The 17,873-nt window shown below is 47.2% G+C and overlaps 1 protein-coding gene across 1 annotated transcript; it reads left to right on the top strand.

Annotated features, from left to right (window-relative positions):
* Positions 1-837: 837 nt before the first annotated feature.
* LOC119405760 (uncharacterized) lies at positions 838-17,448 on the top strand. Its single transcript, XM_037672594.1, has 2 exons — positions 838-1,574; positions 17,202-17,448. The coding sequence occupies exons 1-2, from the start codon at positions 838-840 to the stop codon at positions 17,446-17,448; spliced, it is 984 nt and encodes a 327-aa protein (XP_037528522.1).
* Positions 17,449-17,873: the final 425 nt, after the last annotated feature.

The raw sequence follows: 17,873 nt of genomic DNA, 5'->3' as shown, positions 1-17,873 counted from the left end.
ACCGGTAAAACCGGAACGTCTCACCTGAACTGGCAGAAATGCAAGTCAACGGGAGGATCTGCTGTGCTTACTTCTTTCTTTTCGGAAAAGAAGCCCGCGGTTCTTTCCAGCTTAAAGGAAAGCTTGGCGACGTTGTGCGTCCAATGGTGCGCTAAAGATATGAGGCCCTTCGACGTCGTGCGAGATGAAGGATTTTTGAAAATTGCTGATGAACTTGTTGCCGCCGGTGCCCGGTACGGAGCCTTATCCGCCAAAGAATTACTTCCACACTCCACGACAGTGTCCCGCAAGGCAGCTGAAGTGACCGGTTTTTTACGAGAACGGCTGAGGCCAGAAATTAAGGCTGCGATGGAGTATGGTCGTTATTCAATGACTGTTAACATGTGGACGGATGACTATGAAAAAACTGCGTACACCACAGCCACTGTACACTATGTGGACGACAACTGGGAACTGAGAAACTTAGTACTGTTTACAAGCGATTTCCTCCCCGAAAAGAAGACAGGCGACATTAGAAGAGAGCTTGTGCGAAGATGCGCAAAACTTGGACTGGATCAAAGCCTCCTAGGAAATGTCGTGTTTGTATCCGACCAAGGAGCCAATGTGGTCAGCGCACTTCGCCCGTACAGCAGTGTCAGCTGCATCGCATACGTCCTCAATACGGTCCTACGCCACACTTTTGACAATGACTTCTTGATTGAAGAACTGCCACATGTTCGTAGGCAGTTACAAAATGTAAAGGCCGTCGTCACTTTTCTGAAGCAGAGTGGGCTTTCTAGCCAGCTACCCCGTGGTGTAAATCAAGAAGTAAGTACCAGGTGGAATTCAAAACTAACTATGCTGAACTCTGTGTACACGCAATGCGAGGACGTTGAAGCACTTCTGGATTCCAGAGGAAGCTCGATGATGGAAGTGAGCAAAACTGCAATCAAGGAGTTAATTGACTTTTTGGCACCATTCAAAGAAGCAACCGACATGCTCGAGAAAGACAAGCAACCTACCCTGCCACTAGTTTTGCTCTGCAAAACAAAGCTGGAGAAACATTTGACTTCAGTTCCAGCTGAGGCACCAACAACAGCTGCATTAAAATTGCGGGCAAGAGAGTTTCTTCAGGGGAAACTGGAGCTTAGTGAACTAGACAACACTGCGACGTTTTTTTGGCCGCCCTTTCGCCGGCTGCGAGCGCTAGAGGAAGATGAAAGAAGCGCAGTGTACGCGTCAGTGAAAACAAGAATGTTAGCCATTCCGACGAATTCCTTGCCATCTGATGCATGCGCTGGTGAAACCTGCAGCAAGAAGCCCGCAAAGAGGAGGCTTATAGATGATTTTGAAGAGTGGCACGATGTTACGGAGCCACAGAAACGAAGGGATGGATTGACAAGCTATTTGAATTCCACAGAGGTGTGCGAAGACGTTGGAGATCTGTTAGAGCGGTGGAAGTCTAAGAAAGACGAGTTTCCCCGTCTTTCACAACTCGCAAGGCAGATTTTGTGCGTCCCTGCCAGAAGTGCAAGTAGTCAGCGAAATTTCAGCGCGGCAGGTTTTGTGATGAACGAGCGCAGGACCTGCTTAAAGCAAGAATCTCTCGACAATTTGCTTTTCTTACACAAAAACATGTAATACAACTGTGAACTGTGCCGCAAAAGTATATATATTACAGACTAAATACTTGCAGTTGCGTGACGTCATATGAGAAGTACATATCGCAGTTTTTTTTTCTTTTTTCGGCTGTACGTCTCTCGAAGTGTACACGCGGTTTCTTGTAGATTTAATTGAAGATTGTGTATTCAAAACAGCGCTAATAAATTTGGCTTTCATATTCTCTTTTTCTGCTACTATACTTAGGACTGTTACTTAAGCTGCTACTATACTGAGAACTGGTGTTAAATATCCAGAAGGGTGTGTGGTTAGGTTTGTTGGGAGAGCACCCTCTAAGTTTTGATAGAGAGCACAGTAAAAACAAGAAGTTTGAGAACAGTGAAGTGCGTTTCCTGCCTCTGTTTTTATTACGCTTTTTATTAAAACAGAAGTCATGCTACGAATAAATTTGGCTGTCACGATATGTTACAAAACTCTCTTGACGATTTCCATGTGTATATGCAAAAAAAAAAAAAATTGGTGCAGTATACCGCTGGTCAATAGATGTTCATCGTACCCATTATCCTTGCTTAAATACTTCCGCCATATGGCCTTTTTTTGCACCTAAAAACTGAACGTTCAAATAGACTTTTTAGCCAAACATGCGGCAACGAAACATCTATTATTGTTGTTTAAAACTCCTTGTTCAAAATTTCATGCTCGGGCCTCGGTCGGGCCTGACTTGCGGTCGGGCCGGGCCGGGTCGGGCAGGTGAAACCTTTTCGCGAGCTCGGACCAAGTGCGGGCCTCGCTTTGGGTCACCGGGCCGGGCTCGGGCGGGTAAACTTCAGCGAGTGGAGGGCCCGGGCAGGGACCGGGCTGAAAATCACGGCCCGTGCAGTGCTCTAGGTCATGGATCAGTTAAAGACAGATGACAACAGCGCGATAGAAGATGGACAACGGGAAGAAAATACAGGGAAGGCTTAAAGGCTGAACCGCATGGCGCATTTTTCGCGAACGAGAGACGCGGCGCGCAGAGAACGCCGGCGTGGCCGTGGTCGCGAGTGCACCCGCATGGAAAGAAAGCAGGTGTAAAGAATAATGTCGAAGTCTGGGTCGGTTTGTACATGGCGCTGAGGCAAAAACCAGTCAAAAAAGACGCAGAAGAAGTCGTAGAAGTGACACACCCAACGACTGGAAACACACAACGACCTCTGACCGCAGTCGTTGTGTGTGTCACTTCTGTCCTTTGTCCGCCGTCTTTTTGACTGGTTTTTGCCTCAGCAGGGGAGAGCAGGGGTGCGTTCGCGCCGCGTTTGTCGGGTTTCGTCGAAAGCGCATGCCAACTTCAAAAAGTTTCGCCGAGATGCTGGAGGTCAGCGTCGTCTGGCGGCGTCGAAAGAAACCAAACACGCGTTGCACACAAAACTCTGCATTGCGGACGAGCGGGTGACACGCCATGCGCGAGGCGTTACTTTTTAAAGACGATAGTCTTTCTTGGGATAATTAACCGGAGAAATTTTGGTCTGTCTGTCTTCCTGTTTGTCGGGACGTCACTCGATTCAGCCATTCGGCCAAAGTTGAACCACTTGCCCAAGGGCCAGCCATTTTGAACGGCTGACTAGGTTCATACTTGTGTGCATTGTCGATGAAAAACCAAACATTACGCATATCTGAGGCGCAACATCACTAGGTAAATATTAGCTGGCGTTTTTCTTTAATAGAAAATGCATACATACGTAATTATAAAGACCCTAGTTTCTTAAGCTGCGCTGAAAATGCGACTGCGCTGAAACTTGCCTTCCTCCGTGCCCTCTGCACGAGCTCATTGTTGTGTTTCGGTTTCGATTCTGTATTGCACTGTACGAATGCCATGGGGCGCCGCTCTGGCATTCCTGTTTTACCCAGCCGACGTGTAAATAAAAGAGTGTGTGGATAGTACTCGTTGAGTGCGCACGTTTCTTCTCCTTCAGCGCTTCGCACCAAACCGCGTGTTCGAGCTGGCTGGCGTCCCCGCCGGTCGCGTTGGTCACCGCCGGTCTTCGCCTGCTACTGCGCAGGGACTACCAGCCCGCAACACAGCACTCATGTTTCCCGACGTATTGCCAGATGGCGTCGATATCTCACGCAGCGCCTCTTCTATCGTCTTTAGACGACATTTGCAGCGAAGCACGCAGATACGCGGCCAATTTTTTTCTACTCCGAGTAGAAAGACGAGGCGACGCGATTATGCGATGGCGTTCACAAAAAAGAAAAAAACGCGCGCGTCCCTTCAATGAATGTGAATGTGAAAGGTATTTTAAACCATAGCGACATGGAATGGAACAGTGAGGCGAAGCGGTTACTTGTACGCAGTATGCAATGGAGTTTCAGAAATGAGAAAGCGTCGCAAGAACCCACAGCCTAGCGAGTACAGGCAGCCAGATATGCCCCAGCCACGATTACAAGCGAACGCGACTCGCGCGTCACGCGCCCGCCCGGCCGCCTTTATTTGTAGACCGGGTATGCTTGGCAAGACCATCGTGCAGTACCGGTGTGGAGTACGCGTTAGAGGTGTGCACGGGCTCCGGGTAGCCCGAAAGCCCGAGCCCGACCCGGCTCGCGGGCCGGGCTCGGGCGGGCCGACGTATATTCACCGCGGGCCCGGGCCGGGCTCGGGCTACATGGAGTTTTATCGGGCCGGGCTCGGGCCCGGCGCAAAGCCCGACTCAAGCCCGAAATATAGAGAATGAGCGGGAATTGTTTTGCAGCACGCATACAGCGCCTTTTCAGCGACCGTCTTTTACCGCTTTTCCTCTCCATTCGCTACTTTAAACAAAAGGGGAGCAGGTAAAGCACTGTTTCTGTTGCACTCCGACAAACAGAGAAGTAACACCACCTGAGGTAGTGACGGTGCCACGCGACTGTTCGCGTTAGATTTAAGGCCAAATCCCATATGAGTGAAAATGCAAGCGACAGCGACGAGCGACCCGACGTAGATCGCCTTCGTGCAAGCTGACGCTTGCATGTTCAAAAGCGCCGTACTTCGTTGAAGCCGGAACCGTTGGACTGCTGGCTGTTTTTGCACGACAATTTGTAATCTGTGCAATATAGAGACTGTTCGTCGTGTGTCGCTTGATCATATTCGATATGCTCAATAAAATGCCAAATTACTGGAAAACAATGTTTTGTTTTCGCAGCGAACCTTCAAAAAGCCGTGCCGGGCCGGGCCGGGCGGTGCCGGGCCCGGGATTGTGTTTTCGTACGTCAGGCCGGGCCGGTCGGGCTCGCAGCCCTTTGCGGTCGGGCTCGGGCGGGCCTTTACCAAGCCTGCGGACCCGGGCCGGGCTCGGGCTCGGAAATACGGCCCGTGCACAGCTCTAGTACGCGTCTCACCCGTTGTTATGATCGGACTTCACAGCTTGGCGCCGCTGGATCGTCGGAATGATATGGCGGCATCAGCCCTGCTTTCTTCGACCTCAACGTTCCCCGAAACGCCCCAGATGCGGCAACAACACTGCAATTGTGTCCTGAACTCTTCAAGGCATGTTCACGCCTCTGTTCGTGAGCTCTAATCATGCGTCGACTTCCCATAGCCTGATCACAACACAAACGAATTCGGCTGCTAGGCAGCTTCTCCGCATGAGAAAGGCATGCGGTGAACTCCAGGAACTCCGCAGTGCTTGAAGGAGCCTTCTCATGTATCGTGTGCTTTCCAGATTTCCTTTGTGCTTTCCATTATTGAAACGACGACTCATGTGTCCCTTCTGTGCGTAATTGCAATGATGTCGACGTTGGGGGTGACTGAGTGCAGGGGTACTGGTAGGCGGGCAGCTTCGCGCTTCTCGTTGTAGGAGTAAACCCAGAATGTCATTGCTGATTTTTTTTAACGTAACCTCTACAATAACGAGCCAGATATCGCATAATTGTCCGTAGTACGCGGCATAAGTGATTAAATAAGCCGAGAATTTATTATTATTCAGCAAAACAACTTTTTCGTGTTTACGTTGGTTGAATGGGGATGAGGATACTCTGTCCATGAAAGCATTCCTAGAATCTAATCTTTTGCAAATGCACTGTAATGCCGACACTTTTAAGAGCACTATGTGTTCTATTAACTGAAGAGAAAACGAAATGAATTATGTGCTTAGACAAAAGGAGAATGATTTTGAGCACTCTGTATCGGATTTAGATCACTATGTGGTTTGCTATAAGAAAATGGAAAAGTAAGCCTAAGAAAGGGGCAAACAAACGAAACGAATCGAAACGAGCATATCGGTTGTATTCACCAACCCTTGACGGAACCGTATATCTTGGTGCTATAGCTCAATGGTCATTACTTTCAGCCACGACAAAAGCACAGGCTAATTCTAAAAGTTTTTTAACTTGCTTAGCTAGAAGGCAAAATTATCCGAGTTATATTACATTGCTTCACGTCAATCTTCAGTAGGCGCCGAATCTTATTTCCAAAAATGAAATGAAACGAATACCTCTTCCTTAAAGAAAGACATATATTCACCAAAGTATTCTTTTGATAGGTCATGCATCAGTTAAAGACAGATGACAACAGCGCGATAGAGAGAGAGAGATAACTTTATTTATCCCATCTTAAGGGAAAGGGGCTGCGAGACGAAGGCGAGGGATCCTACTCGCGGTAGGCCTCCTCTACCACCTCAGCCCACCTCAGGATAGCCTCCTGAAGTGCGGGGTTGTAGCTGCGCATGGCAGCCTCCCACAGCTCCTGACTACTTAATTGTTTACGAAGGCTCTAGGGAGGGGAGTGACGTTTGCATTGCCACATAATGTGGTTAAGGTCCGCTCGCCTGACAGAACAAAACTTGCAGTGCGAATTAGGGTACATCCCGGGGTAAATTTTGTGGCGTAAGACAGGGGAAAGAAAAGTGCGGGTTTGTAGTCTACGCCATAGAACCTCGCGGCTGCGTGAGGACCGACGTAGTAAAGGCGGGAGGGTTTGGCGACCTAGGCGGTAATGCCCGCAAATGTCGTGGTACGTGACCAATCTGTCCTTAGAGGTAAATGCAGGAGGAAGATTATTGGTTTCTGAAGCGTCCCCTAGCCTAGCCTGCGCTCGAATCGTGAAAGCTCGAGCGCTTGCATGAGCCGCCTCATTACCATTTAGGCCTGCGTGAGCTGGTGTCCACATTAATGTAACAAGTTTGGATGGCGGATTACGAGAGAGAATCGCTAGGGCTGTCCTACAAACCCTACCCGCTCCGAAGTTGTATACGGCAGTTTTTGAGTCACTTACAATGAGAGACGAATTAGCAATTGTTGCGGCGAGTGCCACCGCGGCCTCCTCCGCTTCCTCCGAAGACGAGGCTCGAATGGATGCTGCCGTTACAACACTGCCAGTGGAGTTAACAACTGATAAAGCGAATTTCTGTCCACACGGATACTCTGCGACGTCGACATAGACCACATCTTTGGAGTTAAACAACTTTTTCTGTAGAGATTTAGCTCGTTGTTGCCTTCTATGCTCGTGATGAACAGGATGCATATTTTCAGGGAGAGGAGGGATATCAAAATTCTCATGAATCTGATGGGGAATATTAAATTTCTTTTTGGTCATCGGTGCTGGGATAATATTTAGGGAGTTCAAAATATGTCTACCAGTGTGGGTGTTCGACAAGCGTTGGTACTGAGCTGTCAGGTGGGCTTCTGCGAGCTCACTAAAGGTATTCAAGGTGCCTGTAGCCAAAAGTTTCTCAGTAGAGGCTGTACTTGGCACTCCAAGGGCAAACTTGTATAGCTTGGGTATTAGTGAATTAACCTTATCTTCCTCAGGCCTTGTGAGGTGAAGATAAGGGAGGGAAAATGTGATTTTACTGATGGCAAATCCTTGCACAAGTCTTATTAAATCTGCTTCGCGAAGACCACCGTGCTTATTCGACACCCTTCCTATAAGCCGTGTTGTATGGTCAACGCTCGCCGCAACCGTTTAAAGTGTGTAAGAAGATGGAGAACGGGAAGAAAATACCGGGGAGGCTTAAAGGCGGAACCGCATGGCGCGTTTTTCGCGAGCGAAAGACGCGACGCGCAGAGAACGCCGGCGTTACCGTGGTCGCAAGTGCACCCGCATAGAAAGAAAGCAGGAGCAGAGAGCAGGGGCCGTATTCGCATAAGGCGACCATCGCAAAAGTATCGCCTTTGGTGCGCGCTGATTGGGTATTGACCAAAACAGGAAAAGTGAGGGCGCAATCTAGTACTTCCGTCGACGTGATGGTGCTCTGCGGCGTCCCTGCAATGACTGGAATAAACGAACACACCTTATCACCGTCGGTTGGTGGTGATGACTAGCATTTGCACCAAGACTAGTGCTCCAAAATTTGTATGCCTGTATAATTTCGCTCTTTGATTGTATTTATGTATTGTATATTCTAGCCCTCCCTGCGATAATCCCTTCTTGGGATTGGCAGTATGATTAACTAAAAAATAAATTTGCGTGGCATAGGCGGTAGCTTCTAGTATTGAATCCTCGGTGGATGTACGCAGAGCTTTTTGCGCTGAAGCTTCCAGCAAGCGTTACCTTGGGGTGTTATCAGCATTCGTTCTTAGCCAGCGCCTGTTTTTTCGTGGTTTGAACTTCCCAGGAACATGAACCGTGCGTTGCTAGCGTGGCTTGTCGTGAGCCAGCAACAAACATGCTGAGATGTTGAGACGATATCGCTGCGGCGGCCCACTAGAGCTGAACTCTCCGAGTACACCGTGTTAAACTCTCAACGAAAATACATTTCACACAAAGTTGCGTTCTTTAAATGGTATACTGTGCATTAAACAATCGCGCAAAAACGTTGAAAGCACTTTCAACACGTCCTTTATTTCAAGTAGTCACAGCCAAGCCTGGCCACTGCGTAGAAGCCAGCATACGCTCGAAAACGCCGCACTCGGGTCGCTCTACGCTTGTACGTGTTGTGAGACATTCGTGACACCAACGGCTAGTGCAACAATGACGTCACAGGCAAATGTTTCTTCATTTATTGAACGCATCAGGTTCTACGTCAACAAACGCGATACCATCGCCTTTTGCGATCGCTTGAGAATACGGGCCCAGGGGTGTGTTCTCGCCACGTTTGTCAGGTTGTTAGATTTTCATCAAAAGCGCACGCCAACTTCAAAAGGTTTCGCCGAGATGCGTGGAGGTCAGCGTCATCTGCCGGCATCGAAAGAAACCAAACACGCGTCTGCACCCAAAACTCTGCTTGGCGGACGAGCGGGTGACACGCCGCGCGAGGGGTTTCTTTTGTCTACTACGAGTAGAAAGACGAGGCGGCGCGATTATGCGATGGCGTTCGTCAAAAACACGCGCGCGTCTCTCTGACCGCACGTCAAACGCGCCTGAAATCGCTCCATGCGGGACGCAACGGCGCGATATTGGATGGCGCATGACAAAAAAGAAAAAGAAGAAAAATAAACGCTCGCGTCCCTCCAATCGCGCGTCAATCGCGCCTGAAATCGCGCCATGCGGTTCCACCTTAAAACCTTCTACGAGTCAGGGCTGGGCAAAGTTACTTTGAAATTGTATCGCGATACGATACAAGATACTCAGGCAAGAAGTATTTGGGATACAGATACAAGATACTGCCACAAGAATTGTATCCGATACGATACTTGGCAATGGTATCTTAAGATACTTCGATACATTCGCAAATTTGTTTTTATAAATCCATATAATGTAGCAGCAAATGCCTATGCACAAAAATGTCTCTTTGAAAATTTCTTGAGTGCGATCCATTTCATTTCATTTATTTATTTACATCATACTGTAGGCCATGTGGCCCAAACAGGAGGGCCAAGGTACAACATAAGAAACACACGTACAAGGCACAATTGAATATCTCAAACGAAGGAAGGCAAACAAACAAACGGCTCTAAAACGAAAATGTTGCTTACGAAATAGTGAGAATGTAATTATGAATCTATTCAAGTGAGTCGAGATGATGAAAGCGTATCAGGTTCCATTCCTCAGTAGCTCAGGAGAAAAAATTATAATTAAAAAAAAAATAAAAAGAAAATGAGCGAAATGTCTGTTAGTATGTCAAAATTTTGCCCTTCTTCCATAAATTACATTAGTTTCCTTCCGAAACATCTTATTGACGTTTGTTTTAGCTTCTTAACAGGACAGCTGTTTATACACTTCGCTGACAGCGCTTCTTGCTTGTAATTTTTGCAATTGATGGGAGTCGCTGCTCTGCTTGGCGACCAGGTAACGGGTTGCCATCTAATCACAAGAACTTCAATAAGAAGCCCTGGCACGATGGCGCAAATACCGGTGTGGACTTTTGCCTTGTCCGTAAAAGACCGTTGGCGCAATACCGGATCACAGGACAGGTGTACAGCAGCAACAGCGCTGGTAGCGAATTTTTTTTTCTTGACGCATCGTGTATACCAGGGCTCTCAAGCACGCGGCCCGGCCAGCACATATGACCGTCTTCGTCCCATTTGTTTTTATTTGCTTAATAAGTATTTACATGAGCTACACTGACATCACTGGTCTCAATCATTCTTTTCGTGAGGACATGTGGTCACCATGTGTTGAAACATAACCGTGGAACAAAAACTCGGTTCGATCCCGGCCGCGGCGGTCGCATTTCGATGGAGGCGAAATACTAGAGGCTCATGTACTGTGCCATGTCAGTGCACGTTAAAGCACGCCAGATGATCCAAATTTCCGGAGCACTCCACTATGACGTCCCTCGTAATCATATAGTAGTTCTGGGACGATATCTCATATATTATTATTAACGAAAACTCGATATTTCACAATCCGCGTTATTTCGATATTTCAGAATCGTGACTCCAAATTCCTTTCAGAAATGACCTATATATGAGATATGGGAAAGGCTTCCTTTCAAATGGCAACGTTAGCTGTCATCTTGTTCAAGCCACTTCTCTCTTCCCTCCCCCGCCCCTCCCTTCAACCTTCACTTTACTGCCCTGGCTCTTGCGGGACTTCATTTAGTGACTGCTGCCCGCTGGCTATACGGCGAGTTTGAGACCCCTGGTGTATACGTACAGGACGTAAAACTGCAATGAATTTTCATATTGCACTTATCTGCTGGCGTAAAGGATTCTTTGTTGATATACTCACTAAAGTACAATCTTTTAACAATGTTTCTTCAACGAGAGAACATGTGCAATCCAGAAACGTCTCAGACGTATTGTATAGTTGCACAAACCGTCGCGGGATACCGCTGTTATTCTCGGGCTATTGCCACTTGTAGGTCTCATTACGTGGCGATTAGTAATACTAAAAAGTTTAGGAAGGCCTACAACAGGAAACGAATATAGGTAAAATGGAGAGGCGGTTCCGTATCAAACATTCACACTGAATGAAGAAAGACAATACAGACGGTGACCTTAACAGCTCTGACAGTTAAGCATGAAGTGTCGTCTACTCACCTGTAAAGTGAGACAATAGAAAATTCAGTGCCGATGGAAAATTGCCTGAAACGGGTCGTAAGGACCATAGGCATGCGCAGGCGGGGGGGGGGGGGGGGGGCAGGGGGGCGGCCGCCCCCCTATTCACCTAAGAGGGGGGGGGGCGCAAAGTCAGCCCCACACATTGACATAATAGGGAGGGGGGGCGCAATGTTAGTGCCATACATTGACATAATTGGCAGGGGGGCGCTGCGACGAACCTTCACCTCCCCCCCCCCCCCTGGAAGGGGAACCCTAAAAAACACAGCATTCGGTATAACAGTGTTTCTCGAACCCCCTTCTTAAGATATTTAAGATGGCGACTAATAATTTCCTCTTTTGTGAAGCAAACTCAACTTCGCTATTTTACTAAGCGGTAAGCAAAATGTTTTGTACTATATACTCAAGGCGCGCCCACATAATTGTATATCTGTTTTCAAAATCGCCTTGGAAACGCGCAAATGTGTAAACAGTAGTAAAAATAATGCAGTCAAAAGAATAAAGCAGAGATCTTATTTTGGTAGCGCGTTACAAAAGATATACTGCAGTGACCAGATCGTAAAAAAACAGTAAAGAGACCTAGGCAATGTGTGGGATGCAAAAGAACAGCTAATAAAGCACTTCTGCTAACATTCAAATTATGATTTCACAAATTCTTCAAATAAGGACAGCAAGAAGAAAAAATACCGTAGGCCAATATATCTTCTGTTAGGTAACTGCTCGCTCTATTATATAACATCGGTATCAGTGGTGCTAAAGTTGTTAGAATCTTATTTGCATGTAAGTTAATTCATGGCATGTACATCCCCGACATCCTTCATATCGATAATATGTAAAAGCCACGAGACGCAAAGCAACCCCATCCTTACAGGCGTCAGATTTCGTTACGAAGCAAGACGCAACAGATTCTTCAATAACGACACTATAGCAACATCAGAATTTGCGCGATATACGCCGCACGCATTCGAGTACGCGGCGTAGGACAGTGGTTAAGAGCATGTGTCATGGCATTGGTGCAAATAAAAAGAAAAAAATCGAGAAAACAAAAGGTTCGGGAGATGGCTGTAGACGTCCGCGCGCTTGTTTCTGTCGAGACTGCCCGAGCGCTGCCTCGGCACTGTGCTCCCCCAATAGGGACACGCGGACCTCATATTTTTCCCTCACTGGAGGGCACTGGCGGCAAGAAAATTTCATCACGGCCTTTAGTTTTATTCAGATGGCATAGTGGCGCCAGTACCAGCTTGAGGAGCTGAGTTTGGCCAGCGGTTATTGTTTCGCACAGTTGTGTTGCGATAGAAGTACCTTGTATCATAAGATACACGATGCATTATTGAATGTATCGGAAATACAGATACAAGATACCCAAAGAGTATATAAGATAGTATCTAAGATACACGTATCTTCGATACTGCCCAGCACTGCTAGTACGAATGAATGTGAATGTGAAAGGCTATTTTAAACCATCGCGACATGGAATGGAGCTGTGAGGCGAAGCGGTTACGTCTAAGCAGAATGCAATGGAGTTTTCGAAATGCGAAAGCATCGCAAGAACCCACAGCCTAGCGAGTACAGACAGCCAGATTTGCCCCAGCCACGATTGCAAGCGAACGCGACTCGCGCGTCACCCGCTCGCCCGCCCGCCTTTATTTGTAGACCAGGTATGCTTGGGAAGACCATCGCGCAGTACCGGTGTGGAGTGCGCATCTCACCTGTCTTCACGCCCCTACTGCGCTGCTACTCGCGCGAACTGCGCATACGCAGTGCACGCGTAGCACGCGGTGTCTTGTTTCAATGCTTTTTCCAACGGATCTGGTATTCTTTTCGTTATGCCGTTAGGCGTTCGCATAGGCTATCATCATCAGGAATGGCATCTGCCTTTCTTGCGTGTGCAACGCAATGTGCGCCTGGCGTGCGCTCTCCAGCTACCCCGTATTGACCTTGGATGAACGAGCAGACGAGTACGCAGAGAGAGAAAGAGAGATAGAGAAAGAAAAAACGAGTTAGAAATGAAGAGACCGATACACATAAAGAGAAAGAACAGGAAGAAAGAGAGAAGGAGATAAAAAGAAACAGACACAGAAAAGAGATAGAGAAAGCAGAGAGCAAGATGGAAAAAGAAAGCAAAAGAGGCAGAAAAAGAAAGAGAGAGCAAGAGATAGAAAGAGGCAGCGAGAGATGGAGAGAGAGGAAAAGGGAAGAAAGTGAAAAAAATTCACCATCTCCCACCGAAGGGAACCGTGTGGGGATGCGAAGGAGAGCTGGGTCGACATAAAGTTCCGTTCATCATGGGCACCTTGCCCGATGTTAACGAGTCCTTGTATGTGGAGCACACTATGAATTCACTGTAGTTGCTGTTGCTGTTACTCGTCCCGAACTCTTGTTGGAGCACGCCACGCGGGTTCATCGCGCGTCTGCATAATCTCGTTACTCGACGCCACCACGCGATTGCTGAGAGAGTGTAAGGGGGAGAGGCCACAGCGTCTTACCCAGCCCCTTATACAGGCCCGAATGCGCTAGCGCGTGCCAGCAGATTCTGACTTGGGTACAACGCTGTGGTTCATCGCGCGTCGGCAGAATCTCGTTCGCCGACGCCATAACATGATTGCTGAGAGAGTGTTAAGGGGAGAGGCCACTGCGTCTTACCCAGCCTCTGACACCCGCCCGAATGTGCTAGCGCGTGCCAGCACACGTGGTTTTGTCTGCGTTACGCCAAGCTAGGACAGCATACGGCAGCCCGGGTCCCTAAAGTGCTCTGCACGTATCATCATCAAGGCGGTCGAAGAACAAGACAAAGAAGGCTTCTCCTTGGCGCGAGTGCGCGCTCAATATGTTACAGATGGCTATGGTAGGTTTTAGAGAGCGGACGGTCACCAATGGAACTACGGACAAAGCCCTGCGCAAAAGCTGTTTCGCATCTATAAAAGAAAGAGTAAAAAAGAGATCAACAGATATATTTATTTTTTCAATACTGTCGACCCCAGTCATGGAGTCATTACAGAGGGCATATTGTACATTGTATTCATTCATAACGAGCAAACAATAACATTCCAAGTAACATACGGGTTCACTTACACTATTGGCAGACAACAACGAATACTAGGAACAATGAATTTTCTGTATTGACAAACAAGGCGATATTCGTACCAAAATTTGTTATACACTGTTATAAAAATGTATAGATATGTAGCGCATCTTTATTATCGGCACATCCATCACTATCTACAAGTGCGTCCGGCAAACCATTCCGCATTTTATTTGCGCAAGGAAAAAAAAAGAGAGACTGAAACGAGAGGCATCAATTTGAAACGCGCCAAATTTTTCGGTATGCATATCAGAGAGCAGGACAAATTACGGTCACAGAATCAACAATATGCGCAGTTTTCTAGCAGCAAACTCAGGAAACTGCTGACTTGCGCATACGAAGCCAGGTATTTGAGCGATGGATTGAATGAATTAAAAAAGATATTTTTTTCCATCCCTTCATTTTTCCAGACAGAGGCGAAAAGTTAAGCCTGGTCTGGCCTGCCACAGTGCACTGTGCCAAAAAAAGAAAGAAAAAAGGAAAGAGGCAAATAACAAAGTATGTGAAGCATTGACACACTATTGTAGGTTACGCATGGTTTCTAACACTGCGGTGAATGCGGATAGTGTGTCGGCATTAGTACCATTTGCCTTCAGTTTACTCTATTCGCGTATTGTTAGTGGGAAAAACGATTTTCCAAAAACGTCGCTCTTTGATGAATATTCTTTCAGACTGTATTTGTGCTTATGTCTGGTAGGGCGCGACTGTGAAAATGTGACGTACTTAGAGACATCTACCTTGTAGTGGCCATGTAACAACTGGTACAAGAACCTCAGGCGCGCCTCTTTTGCCCCAGTGTCTAATTTATCAATGTCAGATGAAGCCAGAAGGTAAGTGGGAGAATCTGTACGTTTGAACTTGTTGTGTACGAACCGTATGGCTTTGCGTTGTACTGCCTCTAATTTACTAATACTACTTAGTGAATAAGGAAACCAAACTACGTTGGCATATTCTAATATTGGTCTTACGAACATGGTGTAAGCCAAAAGCTTTGCGGGCGCTGGTGCAGTTCTAAGTCTTCTTTTTAGGTAGAAAAGTTTACGCAGTGCGGCCGCAGTGACGTTACCTATGTGTGTATCCCACCTCACGTCAGATGTTAATGTAATGCCTAAGTACTTATGCTACACAACATTAGTCAGTGGTGAACCATGAATGGTGAAAATGAATTGTGATGGATTCTGCTTACGTGTTACCATCATAGCTGCGGATTTTTTCACATTAATGGACATTTGCCACTTAGCGCACCAATCCGCTAGCTTGGTCAGACATTCATTGAGGTTAATGTGGTCTGTGAAGCTGGTTACCTCCTTATAAATATTGCAGTCGTCTGCAAACAGCTTGATATTACAGTCAATGTTTGACGCGAGGTCGTTTATGAAAATTAAAAATAATAGTGGTCTCAAGACGGAACCTTGAGGGACCCAGAAGTTACGGGAACTATTTTTGATTTATGACCTTCATACAGCACGAACTGTGAACGATTGTAAGAAAGCTTTCTATCCAAGAGAACAATAACCCCTCTCCTATGGCACTTTTCAATTTTATTAGTAATTTGCTGTGACATACGCAATCGAAAGCTTTAGATAAATCAAGTAAGATCATGTCTGTTTGGCCGCGATTATTTATGGTAAAAGCTAGGTCATGAACTACCTCCGTTAGCTGCGTAACAATGGACAGGCCACTACGAAATCCGTGTTGGTTAGGAGACAAAATTTTATTTTCTCGAGAAAAACAGTTATGTGTTTCAAGATGATATACTCTAGTAGCTTACATGAAATGCTAGTGAGGGATATCGGCCGGTAATTTGACACCAATGACTGTTCTCCTGATTTATGAATAGGTATTATTTTTGCAATCTTCCAGTCATCTGGCAGCTGGGATGAGGTAAGCGATTTTCGAAAGATTAGCCCAGGAAACTTGCTACACCATTCCGCGTACCTTTTAAGAAACTCGTTAGGAATATTGTCTGGACCACTCAATTTTTTAGGATCTAAGTTAAGAAGCAAGTTCAGTATTCCTTCATCTGTGACTTCTAGGTGATCGATGATAGGCGAATCGAGGGATAATACTGGAGGAATCATGCCATTATCAGTCATGAACACTGACTGGAAAAAATTGTTGTATTCGTTAGCCTTTTCCGTTCTTTCCCCTGGAGTCGTGTGCGACTGTGTATTATTGCTGCTGCGAAGGTATCTCCAAAATTTGTTTGGATTGCTTTTAATAAAGCTCACCACGCTTCTAACTGTCCGTTGACGAGAGCGCACGTAGCGGCGGCGCACGCGTCGATTGCAACTTCGGGCGCACCGGCCAGCGGCGATCTTCGCGGCTGCTTGCTTGCATTTTTGGTCACTTTTCACTAACCGAACGTGGTTCCGCGATCATTCATCGGTCTCGCGATGCAGCAGCTTGACTTCTTGCACTTGCGCAACTTTTCCAATAATTCACGTGGATCGAAGATTTACCGCTTCTCGAAAGTTCCTCTGGACAAGAATAAACGTGAACGTTGGATTGTTCGTTGCGACAAATTAGAATTTTTCTTTGTGTTTGACTCAGAGTGTTATCGCCGGGTCTGTTGGTCAGTACTTGGAGCATTCTGCTAGATGAGCCGTACTTACGACGCAATTGTTAATCGCAACATGACCTCTAAAAGGAGGTGTGTTAATTGCCTCGCCGGTCAACAACCGCGGGAATAATTTTCCATTATCATTCCTATTTTTGGGGCGCAACCTTTATTGTGCAACCTAGAGCCCCTACAAAAAACACTAGAATCTGTGGCAGCATCTGAACTTGGACTCGGTAGGCGTTTCTTCGAGTTCGTTAGGCAGTTCCTGTCAGACAGAACCCCTACCATCAGGTTAGGAGAGATAGAATTAGCCAGGTTCCATCTAGGCAACACGGGCAGCCCACAAGGGGCAGTGATTTCGCCCCTTCTATTTAACATCGGTATGACAGCTCTCGCTAGAGAGCTAGATAACAAGAGCAACATTGGCTCCGCCATCTATGCCGATGATATTACCATTTGGTCCCGGGGTGGCTCGGTGGGTCACACCGAGACTACGCTCCAAGAAGCCGTACATACGGTCGAGAAACACCTTTCCCGTATGAAACTCGTCCTATCTCACAGCAAGTCCAAGCTCCTAGTCTACCAACCCATCCGCATGGGGCGGCGACCCCAAGGTTGGGTACCCACCGCGGAGATCGACATACACTTGTTCACAAAGAACGGCGTGGTAATCCCCCGCAAAGGCACCGTACGCGTGCTAGGCATGCTCATCTCGGAGAACGGCAGGAATGCAGCCACGATACACAAGCTGAAGCAGCACACCGCTGCCACCGTTCGGCTTATTCAAAGGATCTCAGGTAGAAGATGAGGCATCAAGGAGGACAACCTCCTCCGGCTCGTCCATGCCTTCCTTTTAAGTCATATCAATTACGTCGCCTCGATGCACGCCTGGAGCGCTGCCGAAAAGGCTAAACTAGCAGTTCTTATTATACAGACTATCAAAAAGGTTTTAGGGCTCCCTTCTAGAACGAGTACCACAAGACTCGAGGCTTTGGGCGTACACAATAAACTCGAAGAATTAATAGAAGCGCAGCGCACTGCTCAGATTTCCAGGCTTTCGTGCACTGGAGCGGGCAAAGCGATTCTAGCCTGAGTAGGCATCACCTCGCCCCTGACTAAGGAGAGAGCAGTTCCACTTCCAGACACCGTAAGGTCGGCGATCATGGTTCACCCACTTCCCCGAAATATGCATCCGGTATATAATCACGGTAGAAGGAGAGCGCGGGCTAAAGC

The sequence above is a fragment of the Rhipicephalus sanguineus genome, chromosome 9 (assembly GCF_013339695.2).
Source record: "Rhipicephalus sanguineus isolate Rsan-2018 chromosome 9, BIME_Rsan_1.4, whole genome shotgun sequence".
NCBI lineage: Eukaryota > Metazoa > Arthropoda > Arachnida > Ixodida > Ixodidae > Rhipicephalus > Rhipicephalus sanguineus.
This window is presented reverse-complemented; position numbering and strand designations above follow the sequence as displayed.

Excerpts from the sequence above, each read along its gene's own strand:
- LOC119405760 (XM_037672594.1), top strand. The coding sequence starts at position 838 with ATGCTGAACTCTGTGTACACGCAATGCGAGGACGTTGAAGCACTTCTG. Across the intron at positions 1,575-17,201 it reads GAGCGCAGGACCTGCTTAAA|CAAGTCCAAGCTCCTAGTCT; the intron begins GCAAGAATCTCT and ends CCTATCTCACAG.